A 21722-nucleotide genomic window follows, 5' to 3' on the forward strand; every position below is an offset into this window, starting at 1 on the left:
ATTTTTTTTCAGGATATCAGACTCCTAATAAAGTCGTTCAATAACCGTAATATGACCTAAATATTCTGCTTACGATGTTGCCGGTCATAAAAAAAACACCTTATTCAAGTCGTTGGAAACTGGAACGTGATTAAAACTCCTCCAAAACTCGATAGTCACTCGAGGTTTGAAATCTTAGATAAACGTCTTGAATTTGCACAAGTTCGATAAAGCGTATTACTTATTTATTCACCAGCGTAAGAATTTGTTTCTTCGAAGACTATGGTCTGTCTGCTGAGGCATTGTTTCGGACTACGACTAAGTACTACGGTGTAAGGTTTTCAAAATGGAGTGTAGGTCTTGAAAACGGCACATGATGTACTCATGTACATGAGTACATGTGCCGTTTTCAACCAAAAGGGTACTCATTGTCGGTTGTCAATAAGACGCTATTTCCATAAAGCTTAAATTTGAAATCAACCTTATCGACAACCGACAATGTGGTACCTTTTAGTTGAAAACGTCACACATGACATGCGTGTACATTTAACACCTTGCATTTGCCCCCTGCAGCTCAGTTTCTACACTTTCTACAAGCCATACTGGTCATACCGTAGTTTGTAAAATTAAAAAAAGTCTGTACATATACATATTAGGAAAAATCATGGACGTGTGAGCGGCAAAGTGACCCCTCTGAATGTGAGTCAATGTGTCAGGGGTGCGTCGATCTTGTGTACTAAAAGCGCATCACACTGGAGCTATACGAGCGAGTTGCTAACGGCGCGATGACTGTACTCAGTGTGCCTGTAGCACACTGAGTACAGATCAGTTTAATTATTTAACTCGGATGGTCGGCGAGAAGTTAGTGGGTGGTGGTCAACCATATTACTGTATGACGTACGTGACTGCAACGCAACAAGGTTAACTGCAGCATGGTTATAGGTTCAGCTGCATCAGCTGCATGCAACTGATTTGTTAGTGTTAGGTAAAAATCGAAAACTTAAACTTGCTTCGGCCCAATACCTTAATTTGGAAAACCACCGCGCAGATATTGCTAACCACCTGATAGTAAGTGAAAGCGTAGGACTGTTCAACATGTCGTCTGCATCAAGATTTCGAGTATAACTCACGAAACACCACGCGGCATTTTCTGCACAACTGCAACTGCAAGCATAGAGGGTATAGCCAAGATGGGAATCGTTGATAGAAAACAAGTCGAAACTTGTATTAGCACAATGTCAAAACTTCAGCGTAGGAAGATGTTAATTAAAAATTGGATTTGTCTCAACTGACTCCACAAGACAGGCCTAGCCTAGTGTGGAGATCATAGGATAATAAAACAATGTATAATTTTTTGGTAAATAAACTATTTTTATTTTTTTATTTATTTTTATATGAAAATTGTCACGTGGGGTTTCATGTCAAGAAATTTCACTTTTTCATTTCGTTTGGCGTTTGTCTAATAATCATCTTTGCTAAACCCCCAGTAACCTTGCTCACAAATCGCCAGTGTGTTGGCGCTCTTACAGAAATATGGATCGCGAGCCGTCCCTCGACCCTAGTCTCCGGTTACTCCGGTAACGATTTACCCCGCACCCGGTGTTCATTTTACTTTCATTTAACATTTTCCCCATTAATAACCAATTTGGCTTATCATTCTTATCAACGCTCTAGTTAACACTGAAAATTATGATATGAGCTTTAGCTGAAATTCAAATGCCAATTAAGAATACCTATGATTACTACGTTATTGCAGAATACGTGTACTTAATAGTTCGTCAAAGGAGGATTTGCTCTTTTCTTCTAATATACTTACCTACACAAATTTTAATGACTGTTAATTCCAGTAACAAAATATAAAACGAAGAAAGTTTACAAAAAGAAAAAAAAATAGTCCATTTTCCATGTATCGCAATCTTGAAGTACAGTCGAGTTTATAAATATGTATATATTTCTTTACCTTAATCCATTGCAATAAGGTGAAAAGATGTATACATATTTATTTATGAACCCGACTGTACACGAGAGACCAGGGGGGGGGTTTCGACTTTTTTTTTATCTTATTACGACAAAAGGTTGTGGTGACAAAGTGTTATGATTTAAGCATTTTGTTCGTAATCTTTTTGTTTCAAGTTTAAATAAATTGATTAAATAATTCAATCGAGACCCGATCCGCGAAACCTAGGCTTCTGTATGTGCTTAGCGCTCTCATTTGGTCTTAAAAGGGTGACGATGACGTCATATGAATCTATATTTAGGTCTGGACCTACATTTCGCCCTTCTTTAGTGGCGTGGGCGTTATGGCACGATCTTGGCACGAGACAAGTCGTCAACGACGCCCGACTGTCTGCCGTCTACTTTCACTGCGATAGATCGCTATAGTCAAGATTGCGAAGAAAAACGAAACGATTTTTTTTTTATAATCTTCAAACGTGAAACGATTGTTAGACAGGGAGCTTGCAATAGGATGGGGGAATAACCGGCAGCAAGGAAAAAACAAGTTCATAAATAAGAGCTAATATGGAGGTGGAGGTAATACGAATGCTTACAGATATTTAATTGCTAAAACTTCCGAGTCTATATAATTCAATTAGTTAATTTCCACCCGCAACTTCGTCCGCCTAGAAATACTTAAGTACCTTTCAATTCAACCCAATCACCCCTTTACGTATTGATTTTAAGAAATCCTTTCGTTGTGCTCCATTTGCAGAATAGATGTTTATAATTTAATTTTACCCACGATTGTTTAGGACATGTCAGCCGAAAGACGTCCACTGCTGGACAAAGGCCTCCCCCAAGGATGTCCACAGCGAACAGTCATTCGCTGCCCTCAACCAACGGTTTGCCAACGATTTCAACGGTTTCGATCGGTTCCGGTTTCGGGATTGTTTAGGGCCTAAACTTAACCTTTCGAGACCCGTATTTACTACATAGGTATATTTACTAGAATATGGGTTCGGGTCTCGAAAGGTTAAACTTTAGGCTGTGCGTTGTTTGTCAATATCTAAGTGACTGAACTGTCCTACTCTTGTCTTTTCCGTCTGCCTTTACTTGAATGATTGAAACATTTACGATCGACTAAGGGTTATTTTACGACCTCCACTTTCGGACACAAGATCTCCACGGAATACCAACGGGCACTTGCTTGCTGCATGAATACTGAATGGCCCAAGTTAAATATGGACCGAATGGAACTGAATTAGGGTCCGACAGAATGGAACGGTGAGTCAAACCTTGGTTAAATATTTATATGCCTTCATTCCGACTGTTCCAGCTACAGGTCACATGGGAGATTAGGGCTAATTTGAGTTATTATAGCTTCGTGTGTGAACTCTGTCAAATAGTACGTAAAATATATCGTAACATGCCTTGCTAGTATTGCCTTGAGCTACAGACGGAGCAAGAAGATGCCTTGGTATATTCTCGCTCCGTCTGTGACGGGCTTCAGGTTGTAAGTTCATGATCAAATAATGTATGTCTGACGTTTCGATTGTTGTTCTATTTTATTTTACAATATCATACGCTTACAATTTGTACAATAAGTGATTTTATTATACAAATTGTAGGCTTATTTAGCACATTTATTATACTCATTAGCGGGCTACATAATAACAGTCCGGGCTTCCCTAATAACCCAAGAAAATTAAAGAAATCTGCGGAAATAATTCGTGTAGTTTTGAAAATTGGTATAGTTGTACCTTGTGGTGTCCAGATGAACATACTAAAAGTCCTCGGGGGGGGGGGGTGAGCTAAGGGTGTAGGGGGGGGGGGGGTTGAAGGTATATTTTTCAGATTTTTGCTCGTATCTCGAATATCTACCAGACTCTTAAATTTCAGAAAAAAATGTTTGATTGGTTACTTGACATGTGTTTTTATTCGATCAATGAGTTCCTTAATTATTAATAAACTAATTATTTTATTGTTGTAATATAATTTTAATGTATTGTAATTGATTCCTGACTTAACTACTATTGTGCCAATACCTAGGTAATTATAAAATTTGTAAAATCTCGATATGTAAATATTAAAATATATTATATGCATGTTAGTAATAATCAAGTAGGTATAGCAACTTAGTTGTAAGTAATACATATTTCTACGCCGATAGAGGCAGAATATGCCGCACTTATTGTAATTTGACCATCTTTGTACCATATTCTATGAAATAAACATTTGTATTTGTATTTGTATTTAAAATCAGTGCTTTACGCGCGTTTACCTAAACGGCCATCAGAAAAAAAATCATTACTAATTTAGTGAGTCTGTTTTCAAAAAATTGATCTGATAAAAGGCAAGATAAGAAGACATGCTAATAGAAACCAGTACTTGTTATATTAAATATATATTAATAACGGGTCACTCACGTGTTTTAAGTCGAAAACGCTCGACATGTTTCACTCCGTACCGAGGAGCGTCATCAGGAGCTTGCGCCTGTGTCTGCGCCGGTCCGTCACCGTCGACGCAAGCTCCTGATGACGCTCCTCGGTACGGAGTGAAACATGTCGAGCGTTTTCGACTTAAAACACGTGAGTGACCCGTTATTAATATATTTAATATGTCTATGTCTCACGGAAGTGTTGTCAGTACTTGTTATTTCAATTAGGCTACAAAAGGTGTACAATTTCACCAACTAAATCTATCAATTTTACATTTTTGCGACTAAAATCGAGACCGGCCTCCTAATAATGACATTTTGATTGGCCCCGAAGTTCAGCAATCAACGATATTATAAGTACGAGTGAGATGCACTGTAAGTAATGTCAAATCAAGTTTATAATTTTAGAGTTCTAATGCATCTCCAGGCGCGTGTTGTACATACCATTAAACCTTTAATGGATGTTCCCATGTTAACACCTTCAAAGGAGAGGATGTATAAAAATACAGGTAAACAAAGTTTATGTTTTCTTTGTATTATGGCTGCCTTTATAAGCCGAAGCAACCGAATTATTTCCCTTTTCATCGCACTCGCTCAGTAATTGTGGAATTGCACGCAGGTTTATAAATAAATAAAAAGCTTTTATTTCAGGCATTTACCCATATTCCGTACAAAATTAAATACTACTTAAAAACTAATTGACACTGTAAAGGGGTGCCAGTCATGTTAAAAATAAATCTTAATCTAGTTCAGTCATTTTCTGTTCTGATCCATGTGAACAGAAATCCAGCGCTTAAACACCGGACTCCTTATATCGTGTTTTCATTATCGCTTAGCGGGAACTATAGAAAAAGGGTTTTCCCTAGGGAGTTAAGAAGTTTCTAGTATTATAATTAACAGTTTTTTGTCTTTATACTTCATTTTTGTATCGCAAGTGTGATGAAAAACATTGTGTGTAACTCGGGGCGTAATAATATTGCAAACTCGAGTCTATAAAATAGAGCGAATAAAAGTTTTTCATACAAAACTTTTACTATATTTCAGCATGTCGTTTTAAAATAAGATCGTAACTTCGACATGAAGTTATACCTCGGGTAAAGCGAACTGTCACTTTTTTGCCATACTAAATTGAACCTTATCACCGAGCCAGAAAGGTGTTCCTACCAGACTAGAGAAAACGGTCCACATGAGATAGCAAACCAGAGCCCCGTGTCTCACTCGCACATGTTGCCAATGTTAAAAAGATACCATTGTGGTAGTATTTATATCAATTTATACTCGTACTACTGTTTAATTTTTATTAATTCTACATCCGCGTGAACTTCGATTGTATGGCGGTGGCGGGTTCGTTAGACTCAAGTTTAGACATCGTAATCACAGTAATTAAAACTTCTCAAGAAAACAAGAGTAGGTACTTAATACGACAAAGGGACTTTCTTTCGTTTCTACGATGACGTGGTTAATATCGTGTTTATCAGCAAAACCATAAACCGTTCAGTGAAAAACGATTTTTCGCATATTTAATTACATTACGAAATTTGAAAGTTACGCACCAGTTAGGTACCTATGTGATTTGTTATGCTTGCCATTATCATAGAAACACGACTACAACTGATAAAAATGTGTTTTTTTATATATTTTATATCATCTGTAATTTTGTATTTATTTTTCACTATCTTATCCTTTAAACGAGCAATTCTTGTGTATATATTTATATATTTCGGGGATCTCGGAAACGGCTCTAACGATTTTTTTTTTTATGAAATAGGAGACAAACGAGCAGACCGATCACCTGATAGTAAGCGATTACCGCCGCCCATGGACACCCGCAACACCAGAGGGGTTGTAAGTGCGTTGCCGGCCTTTAAGATGGTAATACGCTCTTTTCTTGAAGGTTGAAGGAGGATTTCGATGAAATTTGCTATATGGGGGTATTCGGATCGAAAAATCGATCTAGCTAGGTCTTATCTCTGGGAATACGCGCATTTTTGAGTTTTTATGAGTATATGTTTTCCGAGCAAAGCTCAGAAAGCCCTGACATTACTATTAGTTGTCATAAAGATATTTTACTTATTATTTTAAGTATTGAAACTTTATTGCACAATAAATATAAGTACAAATGGCGGAAGTAATGCCTTAAGGCATTCTCTACCAGTCAACCATAGAGCAAAACAGAAATTCACGAACGTGGGTGCAGTGAGAAAAATATTTCAGAAAACATAGCAACTGTTAGCAATTTTGGACATTGACAACATTATTTACAACAAAATATCATTTATGAGTTCGTAAATGATATTTTATATCAGTTGATTGTAATCAAAATAATAAAATGTTTAATTAACCTGTTTATGTTTTATAATATCTACTATCCAGTAGCACCTGCAGCCTGCAGAGCTGCAGATTTAACCGATAGTTATCGAATGTATAATTTAAAGTGAACTGCCTGGATATTTTAAGATAATGGGTAAATTCAATTAAAATAACTCCAGCGTCACTTTGCCTACGAGCGCAAACATTTTCAAGTTATTTTAAACCGATTTCCCAGAGAACATTAAAACCAGAGTAACTATAACAGCCTCATACTATGAAAATACCTTTTCTGTTATCTGTGCGAAAAGTGTCGACTTTCGGCATGCTGCGCTAAATGAAGTTGGAGCTTTCCGGCTCCGTCGAATAGAAAAATAGTATACAGCCAGCCAGTAAATAAAGTCTCAGATCACATGGAAGTATGTAATATTAATATACTATACTAAATACAAGCAGGTGGCGCTTGTCTTGACTAATCTAATGTATCATCTGAATCTGACGGCACGTCACGTCATGTACCTACCTACAGTCGCCAACACTGCAAAAGCAGCTAGCATGTGGCTCTCTAGTGACATTGACCGTGACACTCGCAGCGATTGTACCAAGTTACTCTGGTCTGGACTCATTCCGTGTTAAAGGTACTATTTTAAAAGCGAGCAAGTGCTGTTAACCACCCGCTCAATACGCCAGGGGGGCTTATTACTATAAATAGAGACCCCCCGCGTGTCGAGTGCACTTTGTAAACTTACAATACAAGCGTATTAGTTTCACATCAAGCAAAAACAGACTTTATGCGACATGGTATAAGGTAGAAAACATCTGTGACACATTGGTGTGTACCTGCTATGCCAGCTGCATATACAGTATATACACTTCAAAATCCTATGCAGCTGATGGGGTAATTGAGCGTTATTATGTGGGAAGCAAGAATAAACCACGATTTTCTTAATCTTACAGATCTCCCCGGATCTTATACAACAGAAATAAGTTTTAAATAATATTAAATATTAATAAGTTCCAAGTTCTAGGCTCACGGGAGTTTTAATTACAGTCAAGAAATAAGTAGGTCCCTAGTCGACAGCAGAAAAAAGAACGGCTGAAATTCCATAAAATGATAATCAAAAATATATAAATTAACGTGTGGTTAACCATTATTAAGATTTTTTTATGATATATGATGCAAACGAGCAGACAAATCAACTAATGGTAAGATTGGTAAGCGATTACCGTCCCTCTAGGACACCTGCAACAACAGAGTGGTTGCAAGTGCGTTGCCGGCCTTTAATGTGGTTTTTCAGGGTTACGTAAGTTGGTTGGTTACAAAGGTTGCCAAACGAAAAACTATTATAAGGCTCTTCACCGCCAAGACCCATAAAGGTCAGCGGAACTCTAAAACAGGTAGATATTCTGGGTATCACTAGTGTCTAAAATCATTCACCTTAATAATTCCTTAACACACATGTATAATCTTTTTAACCTTGTGTGAGCAAAAAACATGGATGACATCATGAACAGCGCCTTGCCTACAAGCAATTCACTCTATTCATACTAATAATAGCAGTAAGGTTCAGAATAGTTCAATTGAGCCCGTTTTAATGCACCCAAATGTAGTTTGGCACAATTGCACCAGAGACCAGAAAACGGCAAAGACAGGTCTCGTTTCTGTACTGTTGCGCTCGCTCCTAATATTATTGTTGTACAGTGAGCATGAAATAGATAGTGTAGTGGCCAAACGTATCTCGACGCATCCTTATTTCTATGTATTTTTTATTGACACACAAACACAAAGTAACAAAAGTTGTAACGATATATTTGGCTACTTTGGCGGTCAATTACCTGTACGCATTCATGTGTTTTGTATTAATTATCCTAAAACTTTGTAATATGAGTTATCACTGTGACGTAATACCATCTGTTTTAACGCTCGCAGAAGTCGCAGATAACTCAATAGAGTCAATCGATCTCGTTACGGGTGTTGGGGTAAAGTGGAATGGATTTTTGATGAGATGAGCAGTGTTGCATTGGAACTACCGTAAAAGATAAATTGTACATTAGGGGGTAACCTTTACAAAATATATGTTTGACATAATTATTGAAAGTCATAATGTAACGATTGTCATATTATCATTAGTCATAATTCTGAAACCGTTAACTGTTTAGGATTTTCCTCGGGTTATCCTATAGATAGGTTAGGTTAGGTTTGTTTTATGGCAATCCTGAAAAGTTACGCGTTTCTGAGAAAAACCAAATTATGACTAATGATACAAATACAATCAATCATTACATTATGACTTTCAATAATTATGTCAAACAATAGAGACCCGTTTTTGAGACTTTACTAAGTAGTGAACGAATACGATGTCATATTGATTGACAGTTTTAATTATTTGCTTGTCTTTTCCTTCTGCTGAGTTATTAGACTGAATTAGAAAAACAAATGTTCCTTTCATGATAAAACTACAAAATTGTTGGAAAGTTGCCAGAGAATCGCAGTTATCGCGTGAATGAACGTAAAATGATAACAAACAAAGCAGAAAATTACTCATAAAGATAAAATATTAATCAGCAACAATGTTTTTAGTTGAACAGACGTATGGACAATTGAACTGATAATTGTTTACAATAATACAATATAAAAATGTTTTACAATAATATTTGTTGTGGATTGGATCATCACAAATTTAACCTAGTTTTAGTCAGCAGAATATACCTCTCGCGTCGAATGATAGTCCCTATAACAGTTCGTTTTTAGGGTTCCGTACCCAAAGAGTTAAAACGGGACCCTATTACTAAGACTCCTCTGTCCGTCTGTCTATCTGTTCGTCTGTCACCAGGCTGTATCTCATGAACCGTGATAGCTAGACAGTTGAAATTTTCACAGGTGATGTATTTCTGTTGCTGCTAAAACAACAAATTGGTATTGAAAAGTACGGAACCCTCGGTGAGCGAGTCCGACTGTCCGACTCGCACTTGTCCGTTTTTGTAAGGAGCAGCTGTCATGTAAAACGTTTGTAGACATAAACTGAAATAAATGTCATATACTAAGAAAACATGACCAAGGCCTCCAGTGCCCCAGGCTGGAATCGAACCAGCGTCCTCTGCTATCGCGGCAGGTGCCTGTGCCATTCGGCCACTGGGCCACAGTGGCATAGGTCGAAATTTTCCAAGTATATGCACTTGTTACTGAAGGCTAAGGCGCCCCCTGGCCATCAGTATTGCGTGGGTTTCTTCGGAACACTCCCCATTGTACAGACGGTAGAACATGCAAAGAGACTTTACATGTTCACTGCTGCACCAGGCCAACAGACAAAGTATGGTTAGTTACGAGTTATACTAATTGTTGCAGCGAACATGTTAAAAAATAGCTATTGGGTCATGGATATTATTAATTAACATGAGGGTTATGGATGTCTGAGGTTTGTGTGGTGGTCACAAATTGTAGGTTCAAACCTCGGTAGTGATTGATAGACCAGGAAAATTTTTTTTTTGAAAAAATACAAAAAGTGACTAGAAATTCAGTCAGCAGCCTTATCAAACACAGACAAGAGGTTAAAAGCAAATACTATAATAAAACAAAAGATTATCTGGTCATCTAAGCTAAAGTACGGGGTATTCCAATAGTTGTCTTACAAGAACTAAACTAAGATGAATAACAATAATCAAATTTAAATTTGCCTTAATTTTACTTGGTGTACTCACAAATTACTGTCTGTTAGTGAAATATTAATTATATAAACCCAACTCATAACCCTTTAAATCTGTACCATGTATTCAAATTTTATTATCACTAACTTGAACTGCCTGCATATCAATACTAACATTATTCAATTATTTATGCCATTATTTCAATTTGTAATACTTCGCAATTTACTGGCTAACTTTCTACTAAAAACGAGAGTGGAAAGAAATGAATAATCTGCTAATACAGACTACCTAATATAACTTACCTTTTTCACAATCCAATTCCAGCAAAGAGCTAATGGGTGTTGTAGCTGATAACACAAACACAAATTCCACTATTGTTTAACTAAAGTCTCCGTAAATTAATTTCTTTCGGATTCCGCGATAATCAATACGCGTACACAAAAAACAGTCAACCGACTATCATCTCGTTTCGTCTCTCAGACGAATCAGACGATACAATGTAACTTTCACGTTTACATCCGCCGAGTTCTAAATGATTTTATTGGCCTACTTAAAATAAAAAAAAATAATATTTAAAAGTACTCAAATGTTAATTAACTTGATTTGAATCACAATAACAATATTAAAAGTTGTCAAATAGGGCAACTCGTGAAAACATACGCATGTGAATTAAACTGTCATACATAATTTGCAGTCGTTACGTTTACGTTCTATGTCGGTGATATTTCTATGGTGTAACCAGGTAAAAGGTCTTAAATATGACAAATAGTGTAAAGGGCTCCACATGCATTTGTAATTTATTGGCACAACAGAGTGAAATGAAGCGATAAGTAAGAATGAGACAAAGTATCACAGCATATATATTTGTCACGAAATTGTGAAACCGTACCGTTTAGACTACGCAATTTCTTGGGCCCTATTTCTCGTGTACCCTGCTCAGAGCAGTCAGAGCTCTACCTTCCCCTCCTTGTACATATGAAAGTACCCTAAATGCTTTTATAGTTGGTCAAACCAATTTGTCAGTCAGTAACAACCAGGAAAATTATATTCATCCCTTTCTTTTGGGTGCTAGTACCAGTGTAAGACAAAGATAGTATGATTCTCTCTGTCTATGTTTGAAATGAGTACTTTGACAAACTATATACTGCCCTATTCTAGAAGTTGCGCTCGTGAAATGTTTTTAACAAGCGCGATTTCAATGTTTCGTTTCACGCGGATTTTAACCTATTGCAATATTTTTGCTTATACTTTAGAATCATTTCTTATCATTTTTATTAGGATGTAATATGCAATCAAACATAAAGAGCAATTCTTAAATATTCATAAAAACACCAGCTGCAGTTACCAGCTGAAATCATCGAGGAACGAAAAGAAAAGTACAAATGTCCTAGTTGTGGGAGAGACTTGAGGAGCGTGGCCAACTATAACTAAAAGCCAAATTGTGATATGTATAGAGCCACCAAGTACCTATAATTATCGTTTTATTGGTTTTCCAGACAACATATATCCATCCAAATCATTGGCGTTTTCGAGATGTCTACACGCTTGCGACTCTTGCGAGTAGCTAACCGTTGGGTTGGGACGTTGACCGTGACGTTAGAAACCAAAAAGTCGTGTGTGAAAATTAACTTCCTGTTATGACAAGACTATTTGCCATTGACCGTAGAATTTGACTGATAAAGGTTGTCTGGAAGAGATCGCTCTTTAGTGATAAGACCGCCTGTTGTCTACCATAGTTGAAGTGCTTAATTTGTATGTTATTTTCTTTTTTATATTGGTGAGCAATAAAGAATGTTTGTATTGTATTTTAATGCTCTAATTATGTAATGCGACATGCTGATAGACAATCCAAAAAAATTGGGGCGATAGAGTAAAAGTTTCACTAAAAAAAAACAACTCATGAAATTTGAGACAGTTTACATTAACGTCACGGTTTGGATTTGTAAAATGTATTTTCGTCTGCCATATCTAGAATAGTTTTTCCTAAATAAGTATATGAAACATCTAGTTATTATTATGAGGGTCATGAAATAACCTGAAAAAACCTTAAAAGTCTCGATTTACATTTTACTGTAGCAACACTAGTTACAAGGACCGTTCCAAAACCATTATTTTATCTTCCAACAGAATGTGGTGCATTTTATGTTCACACACTTTCTTTTAGTAATTTATTGAAATAAGAACAATTTATTTAATTAATTGTTTGAGGATAGTTATTACATTATATTTTTATCCACAACGTATTTATTCTTTAAATAAATTAAATTAAAGAGTTCATGAAATATGAACGTGTTCTATTTTTTATCTCTTTCTTTCACTCTACGTCATTCTACTCATTCTCTCACGTTCGATGTATGGTGTCATTTCGTTTGTAATATTCGTCATTAAAGAAATATTAAAATGTTGAGAAGATTCCTTGTATGTTTAGTCAGCTATGTCTTACTACATTGAAGATATGCTAGTGACTTTTGGTGGTGTGGAAAAGTTATAGCGAAGAAATTGTAGTTAAATAGTTCAGTATGAACTGTCACCAAGTATTAAGTGGAGCCTGTAATTCAGGAGATCAATGTTTTGCTGTGGGTTCAGTCGAGGGAATCCCATTCACAGTAAGTTATGTGGTTGAGCTTTAAATGACAGTTCTTATTAAGCTAGATCTTGTGATGAGATATCTTTTAAGGTAATAATAGAGTAATGGTCCTAACAGGAAAATCTAATTTAGCCTAGATTGATAAGCACTATATTGTGCATTGGTAGTAATGAAACAATTTTAGAAGGATTCTAGTGCCTTGCGGCCAGTAAGTATGGCCTCATGAAAGAGTAAGATGATTTCCTTGAACATTAATTTGCATCTGTTGGCTACAGTTATTTAAATAAGAATGTTATTGTAGACACCATTGTTATCCTTGAAGGTGATCAGTTACATTGCTTGTCATTGTTATTATGGTTTTGTTGATTTAATTTCAAGTTCACACCATTATTCTTGAACCTTGGTTAATTATGATTTATCTCTAACAATCTGTACTTGCTGTAGATAGTCTCTAAACACTCACAGATAACACTTTAATTTATTACTGGTGTTTGTTTAAAATACGATAAGTATGTCATATTACAACAAATATACTTCATTGTTAGGCATTATACATTTTTTGCATTTCATTGTATAGTTGTAATAGTGTGTATCTTAGAAGAATCCTGTTCATTTTAGTTTAAATACTAAAATATTTTATTTTTAAATTAAATACTTAAATAATTAGAAAATCAAAGTCCTAAGCATGCCTGAAATTGATATAAAACAATAGTTTGCATTGTATGTCTACTACAAAATACTTTTGTATTTAGCCTCTAAGCATGTATGGTTATGTAATGTATCTTACATTTACTTGCCTTTTTATGTTTTGCTTACACCTTTTGGATACTAAAATACAATAGACCTATATTTAAGATATTTCAAAATAACCCATATAAACATTGTGCCGCCCAATGGTATGTTAAGATGTACACTCTGATCAATGGAATTTCAACTTTCATAAAATAAAACAAATTATAATTTCTATTCTTTTTAAATTTCGAAAATTTTGGAACGAATGAAGTTCAACCCAACTAAATATACAACTAGATTCAAATGTCCTTAGCTGTAACTTTGTATGGTTGGCGGCCCGAGAATAAACCTTCCAATCTACAAACTAGTCATTTGTGTGAAATTGTAGTGTCCCAGCATGTTCATGAGTTAACTGAATATGCCGTAGTCTATATAAATTCGCCACTGTAGATTTGACGATCATGCAAGTTTTACCGGTTTACCTCATTAACTGAAAATATACTTGTATACCGTTCGGATGCTTAGTAGCAGATCTGCTCCATATATATTCAACTTAAACTTGAAGTTGTCACGATTGCTATTTATATGGCAATTGGCAGCGCATACGAAAGGTTAAAATCCTCGTAGCACTAGCTATTTTATGCCAAAATTATATTGCAGTGGAATGCAGGGTAGTCAATGATAATTAGACATGTTTTCGTGATTTTTTTATCAAACCTTGTTGCTTTTGCTTGGATTCTGCCCTTGCAAATATAATCTAGTTTCTGTGTGATTTTTACGGTTCTGTACCCAAAGGGTAAAAACCTCCTCCCTATTATTAAGACTCCATTGTCCGTCTGTCTGTTACCATGCTGTATCTCATGAACCGTGATAGCTAGAGAAATTTTCACAGACAATGTATTTCTGTTGCCGCTATAACAACAAATACTAAAAAGTACGGAACCCTCGGTGGGCGAGTCCGACTCGCACGTTTCCGGTCTGGTTTTTTTATAACCTTTGCCTTTGTAAATACTTGTAAAAATTCAGTATAAAAAGTACAATTTTGCATTAGCAATTATTCTGAAGTGGGTTTTACTGTAACATAGTGGTTTTCAAATCAGTTGCTGTATCATCAATATTGTTTTCAGGCTTATGCTGCGGGCTGCAACATTGTGATACTAGCTTCGAATTTTGAGAGGGTCCAGATTATCCCCGGAGCTATCCATGGCTACATCCGTATCGGCTCCCTGGACTGCAGTACGGACACTGGAAAGATCGCTGCGGCGTATGGTGCTGAAGTCTGTATATTTGAGCCAACACCATTGATCCATAGTGCTGCTACTACTCACGTAAGTACATCTCTCTCTCTCTTCAGCCCTTTTCTACCCTTCGGGTGTAGGCTTCCTTCATTTTGCGCCATCCGTCACAGTTCTGTGCGACCTGGAGCCACTTCTTCCCCGCAGTCCTTTTGATGTCGTCGTCCCAACGCATCTGGGGACGCTCTTTCTTCTATGGTCGCCACTCGAGTAGTCGTTTACTCCACGAGGCGGTCTTTCGTTCTATATGACCAGTCCATTCCCACTTCAAACTGGCTAGCTGGCTACGCGTTTTACAACATCAGTGACCTTGCTCTGTTGTCTCAGCCACTCATTCGTTTTACGGTCTCTCAATGTGATCCCCACCAGTTTTCTCTCTAGCGCCCGCTGGACATCGCTCAATTTACGTAGTATGTCTTTAGTGAAAATGAAAACCCAGCTTTCAGCTCCATAAGTGAGAACAGGCAGGATACATTGGTCAAATTTGCGTGCTTTTTGTTCGTCCTTAAAAGGTTCATTTTGAAGGCAAACTCGAGATTGGAATAGGCTGTCCAGGCTAGTCGTACGCGTGTGTCGATCTCGTAGGTTTGGTTCTTTTTCCCAGTCACTATCTCTTGTGACTGGGACTTTTTCATATTATGTTCCAAGCCGCAAAATTGCCACTTTATGAATGAATTTATTCATATTGTGTCCATGCAATTTTGCAGCTGCTGTACTACTATTACTATTAACAAATTAAATTATTCATATCATATCAATAGAAAAGAATTGAAGCTGGTGGCCTATCGGTAAGGTGTGCAACTTTCAAACCAAAGGCCGCAGGTTCGAACTACAGCTCCTACCAATGAGTTTCTTGAAATATATGTCCGAAATATCATTTGATATTTGCCAAACGCTTTTTGGTGAAGGAAAACATTATGAACAAATCGGATTAGTTCCAAAGCCCTAGTTTCTCATCTGTATTTAAAGGCGATCAGATCAGATCGCAGTCGTTTTCCTATGATCGTAGTCGTTCGTGCCTATATCAATTCTTGGAAATAGGTTGCGAGCAAACCCCGAGGTCCCCAAGTAAGCCGTGGCAAAATGGGCAAAATAATAATGTGGATGGCGTTTGTAAGTCCAGTCTAGATATTAGAATATATCTGGACGGCAATTCGCATCTATAAGATACCTATTTGCCGACATAAATCTATAGGAACTGAAAGATTTACGATTCGAAGTGAAATGTTTCGATAAAAGGGTGAACTCTGTAAGAGCTGCCAACGATAAAAGCTGTCAGCACATTTCTGTCGTGGACATTTAGACAGCAATTAGTTGTAACGTTCACGGTGACCATTACCACAGACATCCATGGAAATAGACGCCGATGGATGGATGCCTTAGGTATCGCAACCAGTGACAGTTTTGTGTGAAACTGTGAAGCATCTACGGTGCCCAAGAATCCCTAAACGTTAGCGTTTATTAAGTCAACAAATTCTCATTCTCTTACATGATATGCACGCCAATCTGGCCAATTTGTTCTACAGACCGAAGATTACTGGGTACGTAGCCAACATGCCAATAATTTTACGCTCCGTAGCGAACGAAACGCACGACTGTCGCACTAATAAGGAAGAGTGATACTTGATAGAGAAAGATGACTATGCTACGCTACGGAGCGTTAACGATTGGCATGTTGGCTAAAAAAGTAAATTAAAAGATTAAATATATCTTTATTTCAGACCCATAAGTCCATATATGGTTAGTTACATTAACATAAAAGCTATATTAATTACCTACACTAAGTATTTTTAATTAAATTTTTTACACACCTAGGTCACTTGACATAGGTCAAAATACACCTGACCTGCTCCATCCAATGCCACATTTCGACTTTCCCTTACGCGACCCATTAGCGAAGTGATTTTTTACCCTAAGATAAAATAGATAGGGGCCTTAGATAGGGGCTAACCCTGAGATGAGAGTAGTTTATCGATTACAAGTTCGGTACTTAAACTCGTGCCACCACGGAAATATCTCGGAAATATCTCCTCACTAGCTCGGAAAGTTGTCTTTTATCCTTTAAAACAAGCGGGGAAAAACGCATTTTATCCACTAGTGGGGAAAGTAATTTGACCTTGGATGGAGCATGTTTAAGTAGCTTGACAGATAACAAAACGTAAAACGCTCATAATAATGATTTGTTTAATATTAATTATCATTAAACAAATGGTTTGAGAATCTAATAAAAAAAAATACCAAATTTAGCTTTATTTAATGATTTTATGTCATAAACCTTAAAGTTCCATAAGAAACGTTTGTTTTTTAATAATGATGTTAAATATAATTCTGAACGCACAAGTTGAGTCGATGCAATTTCAAAACGCATCATTGACATTTCATACGTCAGAAATGTCAACATTGTCAACAAAATTTTTACTTAAAAACTTCTCACGTAAAAATACAGAATTTCCAGTTTTTTGTTATAATATCGTAAAAAAATTTAGTGATTTCAGTGATGAAGATGATCTAACGCCTGTGGATGTTGCACTTTCCTCGCTATAGTGGGGTGAAAAGTTTTGTGTTACACACGGGTGCAAATGTATTTTACTTCTCGTGTGTTGAAACATTTGCTACGCTCAGGATTCTATTTTAGAACCACTCGCTTCGCTCGTGGTTCAACTATAGAATCCTTTCGCTTGCTCGTGTTTCAATTCCACACTCGCGGGTAAAATACAACTTTGCACCCTTGTATGACAAATAACTATTTACTTTTCACCTATTTAACAAGCTAAAAATTTTAAACATAAAGTTTGAATCTGGCTAGCTAGTCAGACATGTGAGACAATAATAACAGAGATACGCATTCGGACCGAGTTCTAAAACAACCGTTAGTCCGACTTATGACAAGATTATAATTTAATTATTAAAGAATAACCTATCACAAATCTCTGCCATTCATACCTTAAGATAAGGTAATAATTATCTAATCGTTCGCACGCAATATACCGTGTGTGCGGTGTGTGTAATCTACACGAGTATATGTCTGAAACTGTTATAGTTTCAGCCAGGTGTTGTACCGACTGGATACAGTTAACAAGCTCTATTTATCGAGGGAACCCTTCATTCCATGCTTCCCAGACGAAACCCAAAGCAATAAAACTCCGCGGTCGAATTGGTAAAAATAACGCGTATACACTGACTGACAAGACGTAAGCCTTATTGCAAAGGCATAAAGTCCATAAATGATCAGTTAAGAGTGGTAGTAGGTACTGTTTCAATGCCTGTTTCATTTAGTAGGCTAATGGTTTGTCTGCATTAGACGTAAACGATCTAGAAAGATAAAGCGTGCCGCGAGCCATCTGCTGCAAGTCATTACCTTATCAAATGTTTTTAAACAATAACGGTCGTATTCTTTCAGAAGTCTTTTAAAGTTTAAAGGTTAGTTTGCCAAGTGTTATGGGCTTACTAGGACGTATATGCCAGCAACATGCTGAGATGAGGCCATTTCGTGGCACTTTAATCTTATTTAATGTTTTCTTTCATATTATGTAATGTCTTGTTTGTTTGTGCTTACGAATAAAAATCTTATTCTATTCTATATAAATGCGGATTTAATACCCGCTAATCTATTTTAATTGCTGCTATTAAAATTATAAAAGTCCGGTTCATACTGTTTGAAAATGGACTCCATTACCGGTAGCTACACATACAAAATTTCAAGAATTTAAAAAACCCCAACGCAATTAAACTGGCGCACCGATTTTGATAAATCATGACTTAGAACCTCCGCTAGAAAGCCTGCTTTAAAAGAAGTCGCATCCAAATCGGTACATCCGTTTACGGTGCCACAGAGGCACAGACAGACACACACACTTAGCGATAAAACTTATCACCCCTCTTTTTACGTTGGGGGTTAAAAATCAGTATTAAAGTCACTACACATAAATCGATACTAATATTATAAATGCGAATGTCTGTCTGTCTGTGTGTTACCTCTTCACGCTTAAACCGCTGAACCGATAGTTGAATTTTAGCATAGAGATAGTTTGAGTTCCCGAGAAGTACATAGTATAGTTTTTATCCCGGAAATCATCCCTTAAGAGTGTGAAAAGCGGGGTGGAATTGAGATAATTAATGAGTTGCCTGATAATTTGTGTGCATGCTCAAATTGAATGATTGCCATGAGACTTTATCCAGGCGCTATAATTTAGCTGCTGTTACTAAGTCCACGCAGACGAAGTCGCGGACAAAAGCTAGTAAATAATAATAAATAATAACTTTCCGATGTCAGCAGACAAATTGGGTAGGTTGTAATTTGGATATTTCTTCGTTTTAATCTCGACTGCACCAGGAGAAGTTCGAGCGTAAAATGCATTCGTGTAACTATAAATTGTTTCTTAATGTCGAAAAACTAGTTCCCAACTTGGCACCGTTTCAGATTCCACTACTAGTGTCAAATGCGATGCGAACTATGTTTTATCCTTTAACTTTTTTTGTTAGGATAAATGTTTGTAGTATGTTGTAGTCTTCAATTGCCTCTTAACGGATGCCACATATAATTGATAATGGTAATTAAGCAATTTAGTTATGCGGTCATTATTATTGCAGTTCATACCGGCTTTCGGCACAATGTACTGTATCGTTTGTATTTGTATACATGTATAGGTCGTTAGTGCCATTCATGTTGTTCTTGGCATGGTTATTCTTGAATAAAGAGTAGGTATTTTGCTGCATATAAATACGAATTTCTACCTCAGAAATGAATTTAAACACTACTGACCTAGTTTGTTATGTATAGGTAAGGTTTCAGTCTTTAAGTGTTGGAGAATATGTAATATGTACGTTTTAGTTTTACCTCTTCAATATTTCGCATCTATGAGTATACCAGCCTTGTATTGTATGTAGTTAGGGAAATTTACACTAGCTAACGATATTATGATACATGTCAGTTGACATCATAATCATAAATGATTTATTTGTAAGAACACGCGGTTACAATAAAAGGTCTTAAAAATTCAATAGTTCCACATATTCAACCTGCATGCACCCATACAGGTGTGCAATTTATACATGCAATGGGCTGCTGGGCATCACTTTATTACGTACTTAAAATCTAGATTTCTATACCTATCTACGAATATGATTATTACCTATCCCTAAATTATTTCTATCAAATACTCCTTGATACTATAAACACATTTTTCTTGGAGCCATTATGTCAACTTAGTTTTAAATGCATTTTTACTTTCTCATTTTATTTCTTCAGGTAATTGATTATACCTATACATGGTTATACACATCTCGTAACAATTATTTTTTATAAATATAAGAGTGGCAAGGAGGTTGGTGTAGCAAATTTTTGTATTGTATCCTTGTATTGTACTTGTCTCACTACGTGATGTAAAGAAGTTTGAGTTATCTTCGACAAGTAAGCATGTGTCTTTAATATATTGGCACGGTATAGTGGTAGTATGTTAAGATTTTTAAACAATGGTTTACAGCTTTCTAAAAACCAAGTGTTTTCTAGAGCACGGATACATTTCTTTTGAACAATAAAAACTAGCTCTACTAGCACCCCCATAGCACTAGTCCATAGCATAACACTGAAGATACGTATCCATGATACGCCTAGCGCAGCTTCTGTTGAGACCGTTCGTCTCAGTCGCTTCAGAGCAGCTTCAAAGCTTCAGATCCGCAGTAATAGTCCCAGGATTAATCTTATACCTTTAAACGAGCAATTCTTGTATATTTATATATTTCGGGGATCTCGGAAACGGTTCTAACGATTCCGATGAAATTTGCTATATGGGGGTTTTCTCATGTGGTTTATATTATGTTTATATGTCCCTATTTACAAACTACTCATGTAATCTTATGATATTTTATAAAATTTACATTATTGCCATTTCTTAAATACAACACATAGTTCATGATCAGCAACGCAGGCTTCGTCAAGTGCTTACAACAATAAATCAGCTACAGGCTTCGTCACCTACTAACAAATGATATAATCCGCAACAGGCTTTGTCAATCTTAAACACTAAATTAAACTAGGCCAAGTCCCCACTTCGGACCGTAGCCGGTCCAAAAGTCGCCATGACACTGGCATCGTTGCCCCGTTGAATTGCCAAGGAGATCTGTTGGACCAGATACGATCCGGAGCGGGGATCGCAACCCCTTTCTCTTAGTCGCCGACCCAATTGCCACACAAACTCCTTAGCCTCCGCACCCCAAGATCCTGCAGTCTCCACCGCCACCGGTATGTACCGGTATGCACCGGTATCTTATGAGTAAGATTATTTTGTCACAATGCGTCAGTGATAATTCAATTAAAACGTAAATATTAACTGTTTACAGGATATGGTCCATAAACACATAATTTATTTACAAACAAGCGTTTAATAAGTCATCTAGGTTGCCCTCTATTCTATTGCATTCGAGCTTTTGATCGCAGAGGGAAAAGACGCGGAAAGTCGAAGTTTAAGTATACCTAATAAGTAGTAGTAGGTTAAAAACTGTAATAGAGAAATTCGGACGGGCACCGCCGTGGCGGGGTGGCCTAGGGGTTCATGGCGTTAGCCGCGATAGCTAAAGACGCCGGTTCGAATCCGGCCTTCACCACTGGAGGGCTTCGTCACTTTTTCTTTAATATATGACATCTATTACAGTTTTTAATTTATATATAGTAGTGTGACTACTTAAAAAACACAAATCAACATATTTAATAAAATAATTTGATTTGTTCCCAAACTTGTTAGTAGTAGGTTATTTTACTAAGGATTGAAATCAGCTACTATTTATGAAACGTCAAGATTTGTTA

General features: G+C 36.6%; 2 protein-coding genes across 2 annotated transcripts in view; one reads left to right on the forward strand and one right to left on the reverse strand.

Annotated features, from left to right (window-relative positions):
• The window catches only part of LOC134748873 (endophilin-A), a 60009-nt gene extending 49224 nt beyond the window's left edge, over positions 1 to 10785 (reverse strand). Inside the window, exon 1 of the mRNA XM_063683701.1 lies at positions 10609 to 10785. The gene's annotated coding sequence lies outside the window, so the exon portion shown is untranslated. The remainder of the gene's footprint in view (positions 1 to 10608) is intronic.
• A 1862-nt stretch (positions 10786 to 12647) lies between these two features.
• The window catches only part of LOC134748739 (dmX-like protein 2), an 86344-nt gene continuing 77269 nt past the window's right edge, over positions 12648 to 21722 (forward strand). The window contains exons 1-2 of the mRNA XM_063683515.1: positions 12648 to 12912; positions 14753 to 14953. Coding sequence (XP_063539585.1) covers positions 12826 to 12912; positions 14753 to 14953 — 288 coding nt within the window. The 5' untranslated portion in view covers positions 12648 to 12825. The remainder of the gene's footprint in view (positions 12913 to 14752; positions 14954 to 21722) is intronic.

This window comes from Cydia strobilella, chromosome 17 (assembly GCF_947568885.1).
Source record: "Cydia strobilella chromosome 17, ilCydStro3.1, whole genome shotgun sequence".
Classification (NCBI taxonomy): Eukaryota; Metazoa; Arthropoda; class Insecta; order Lepidoptera; family Tortricidae; genus Cydia; species Cydia strobilella.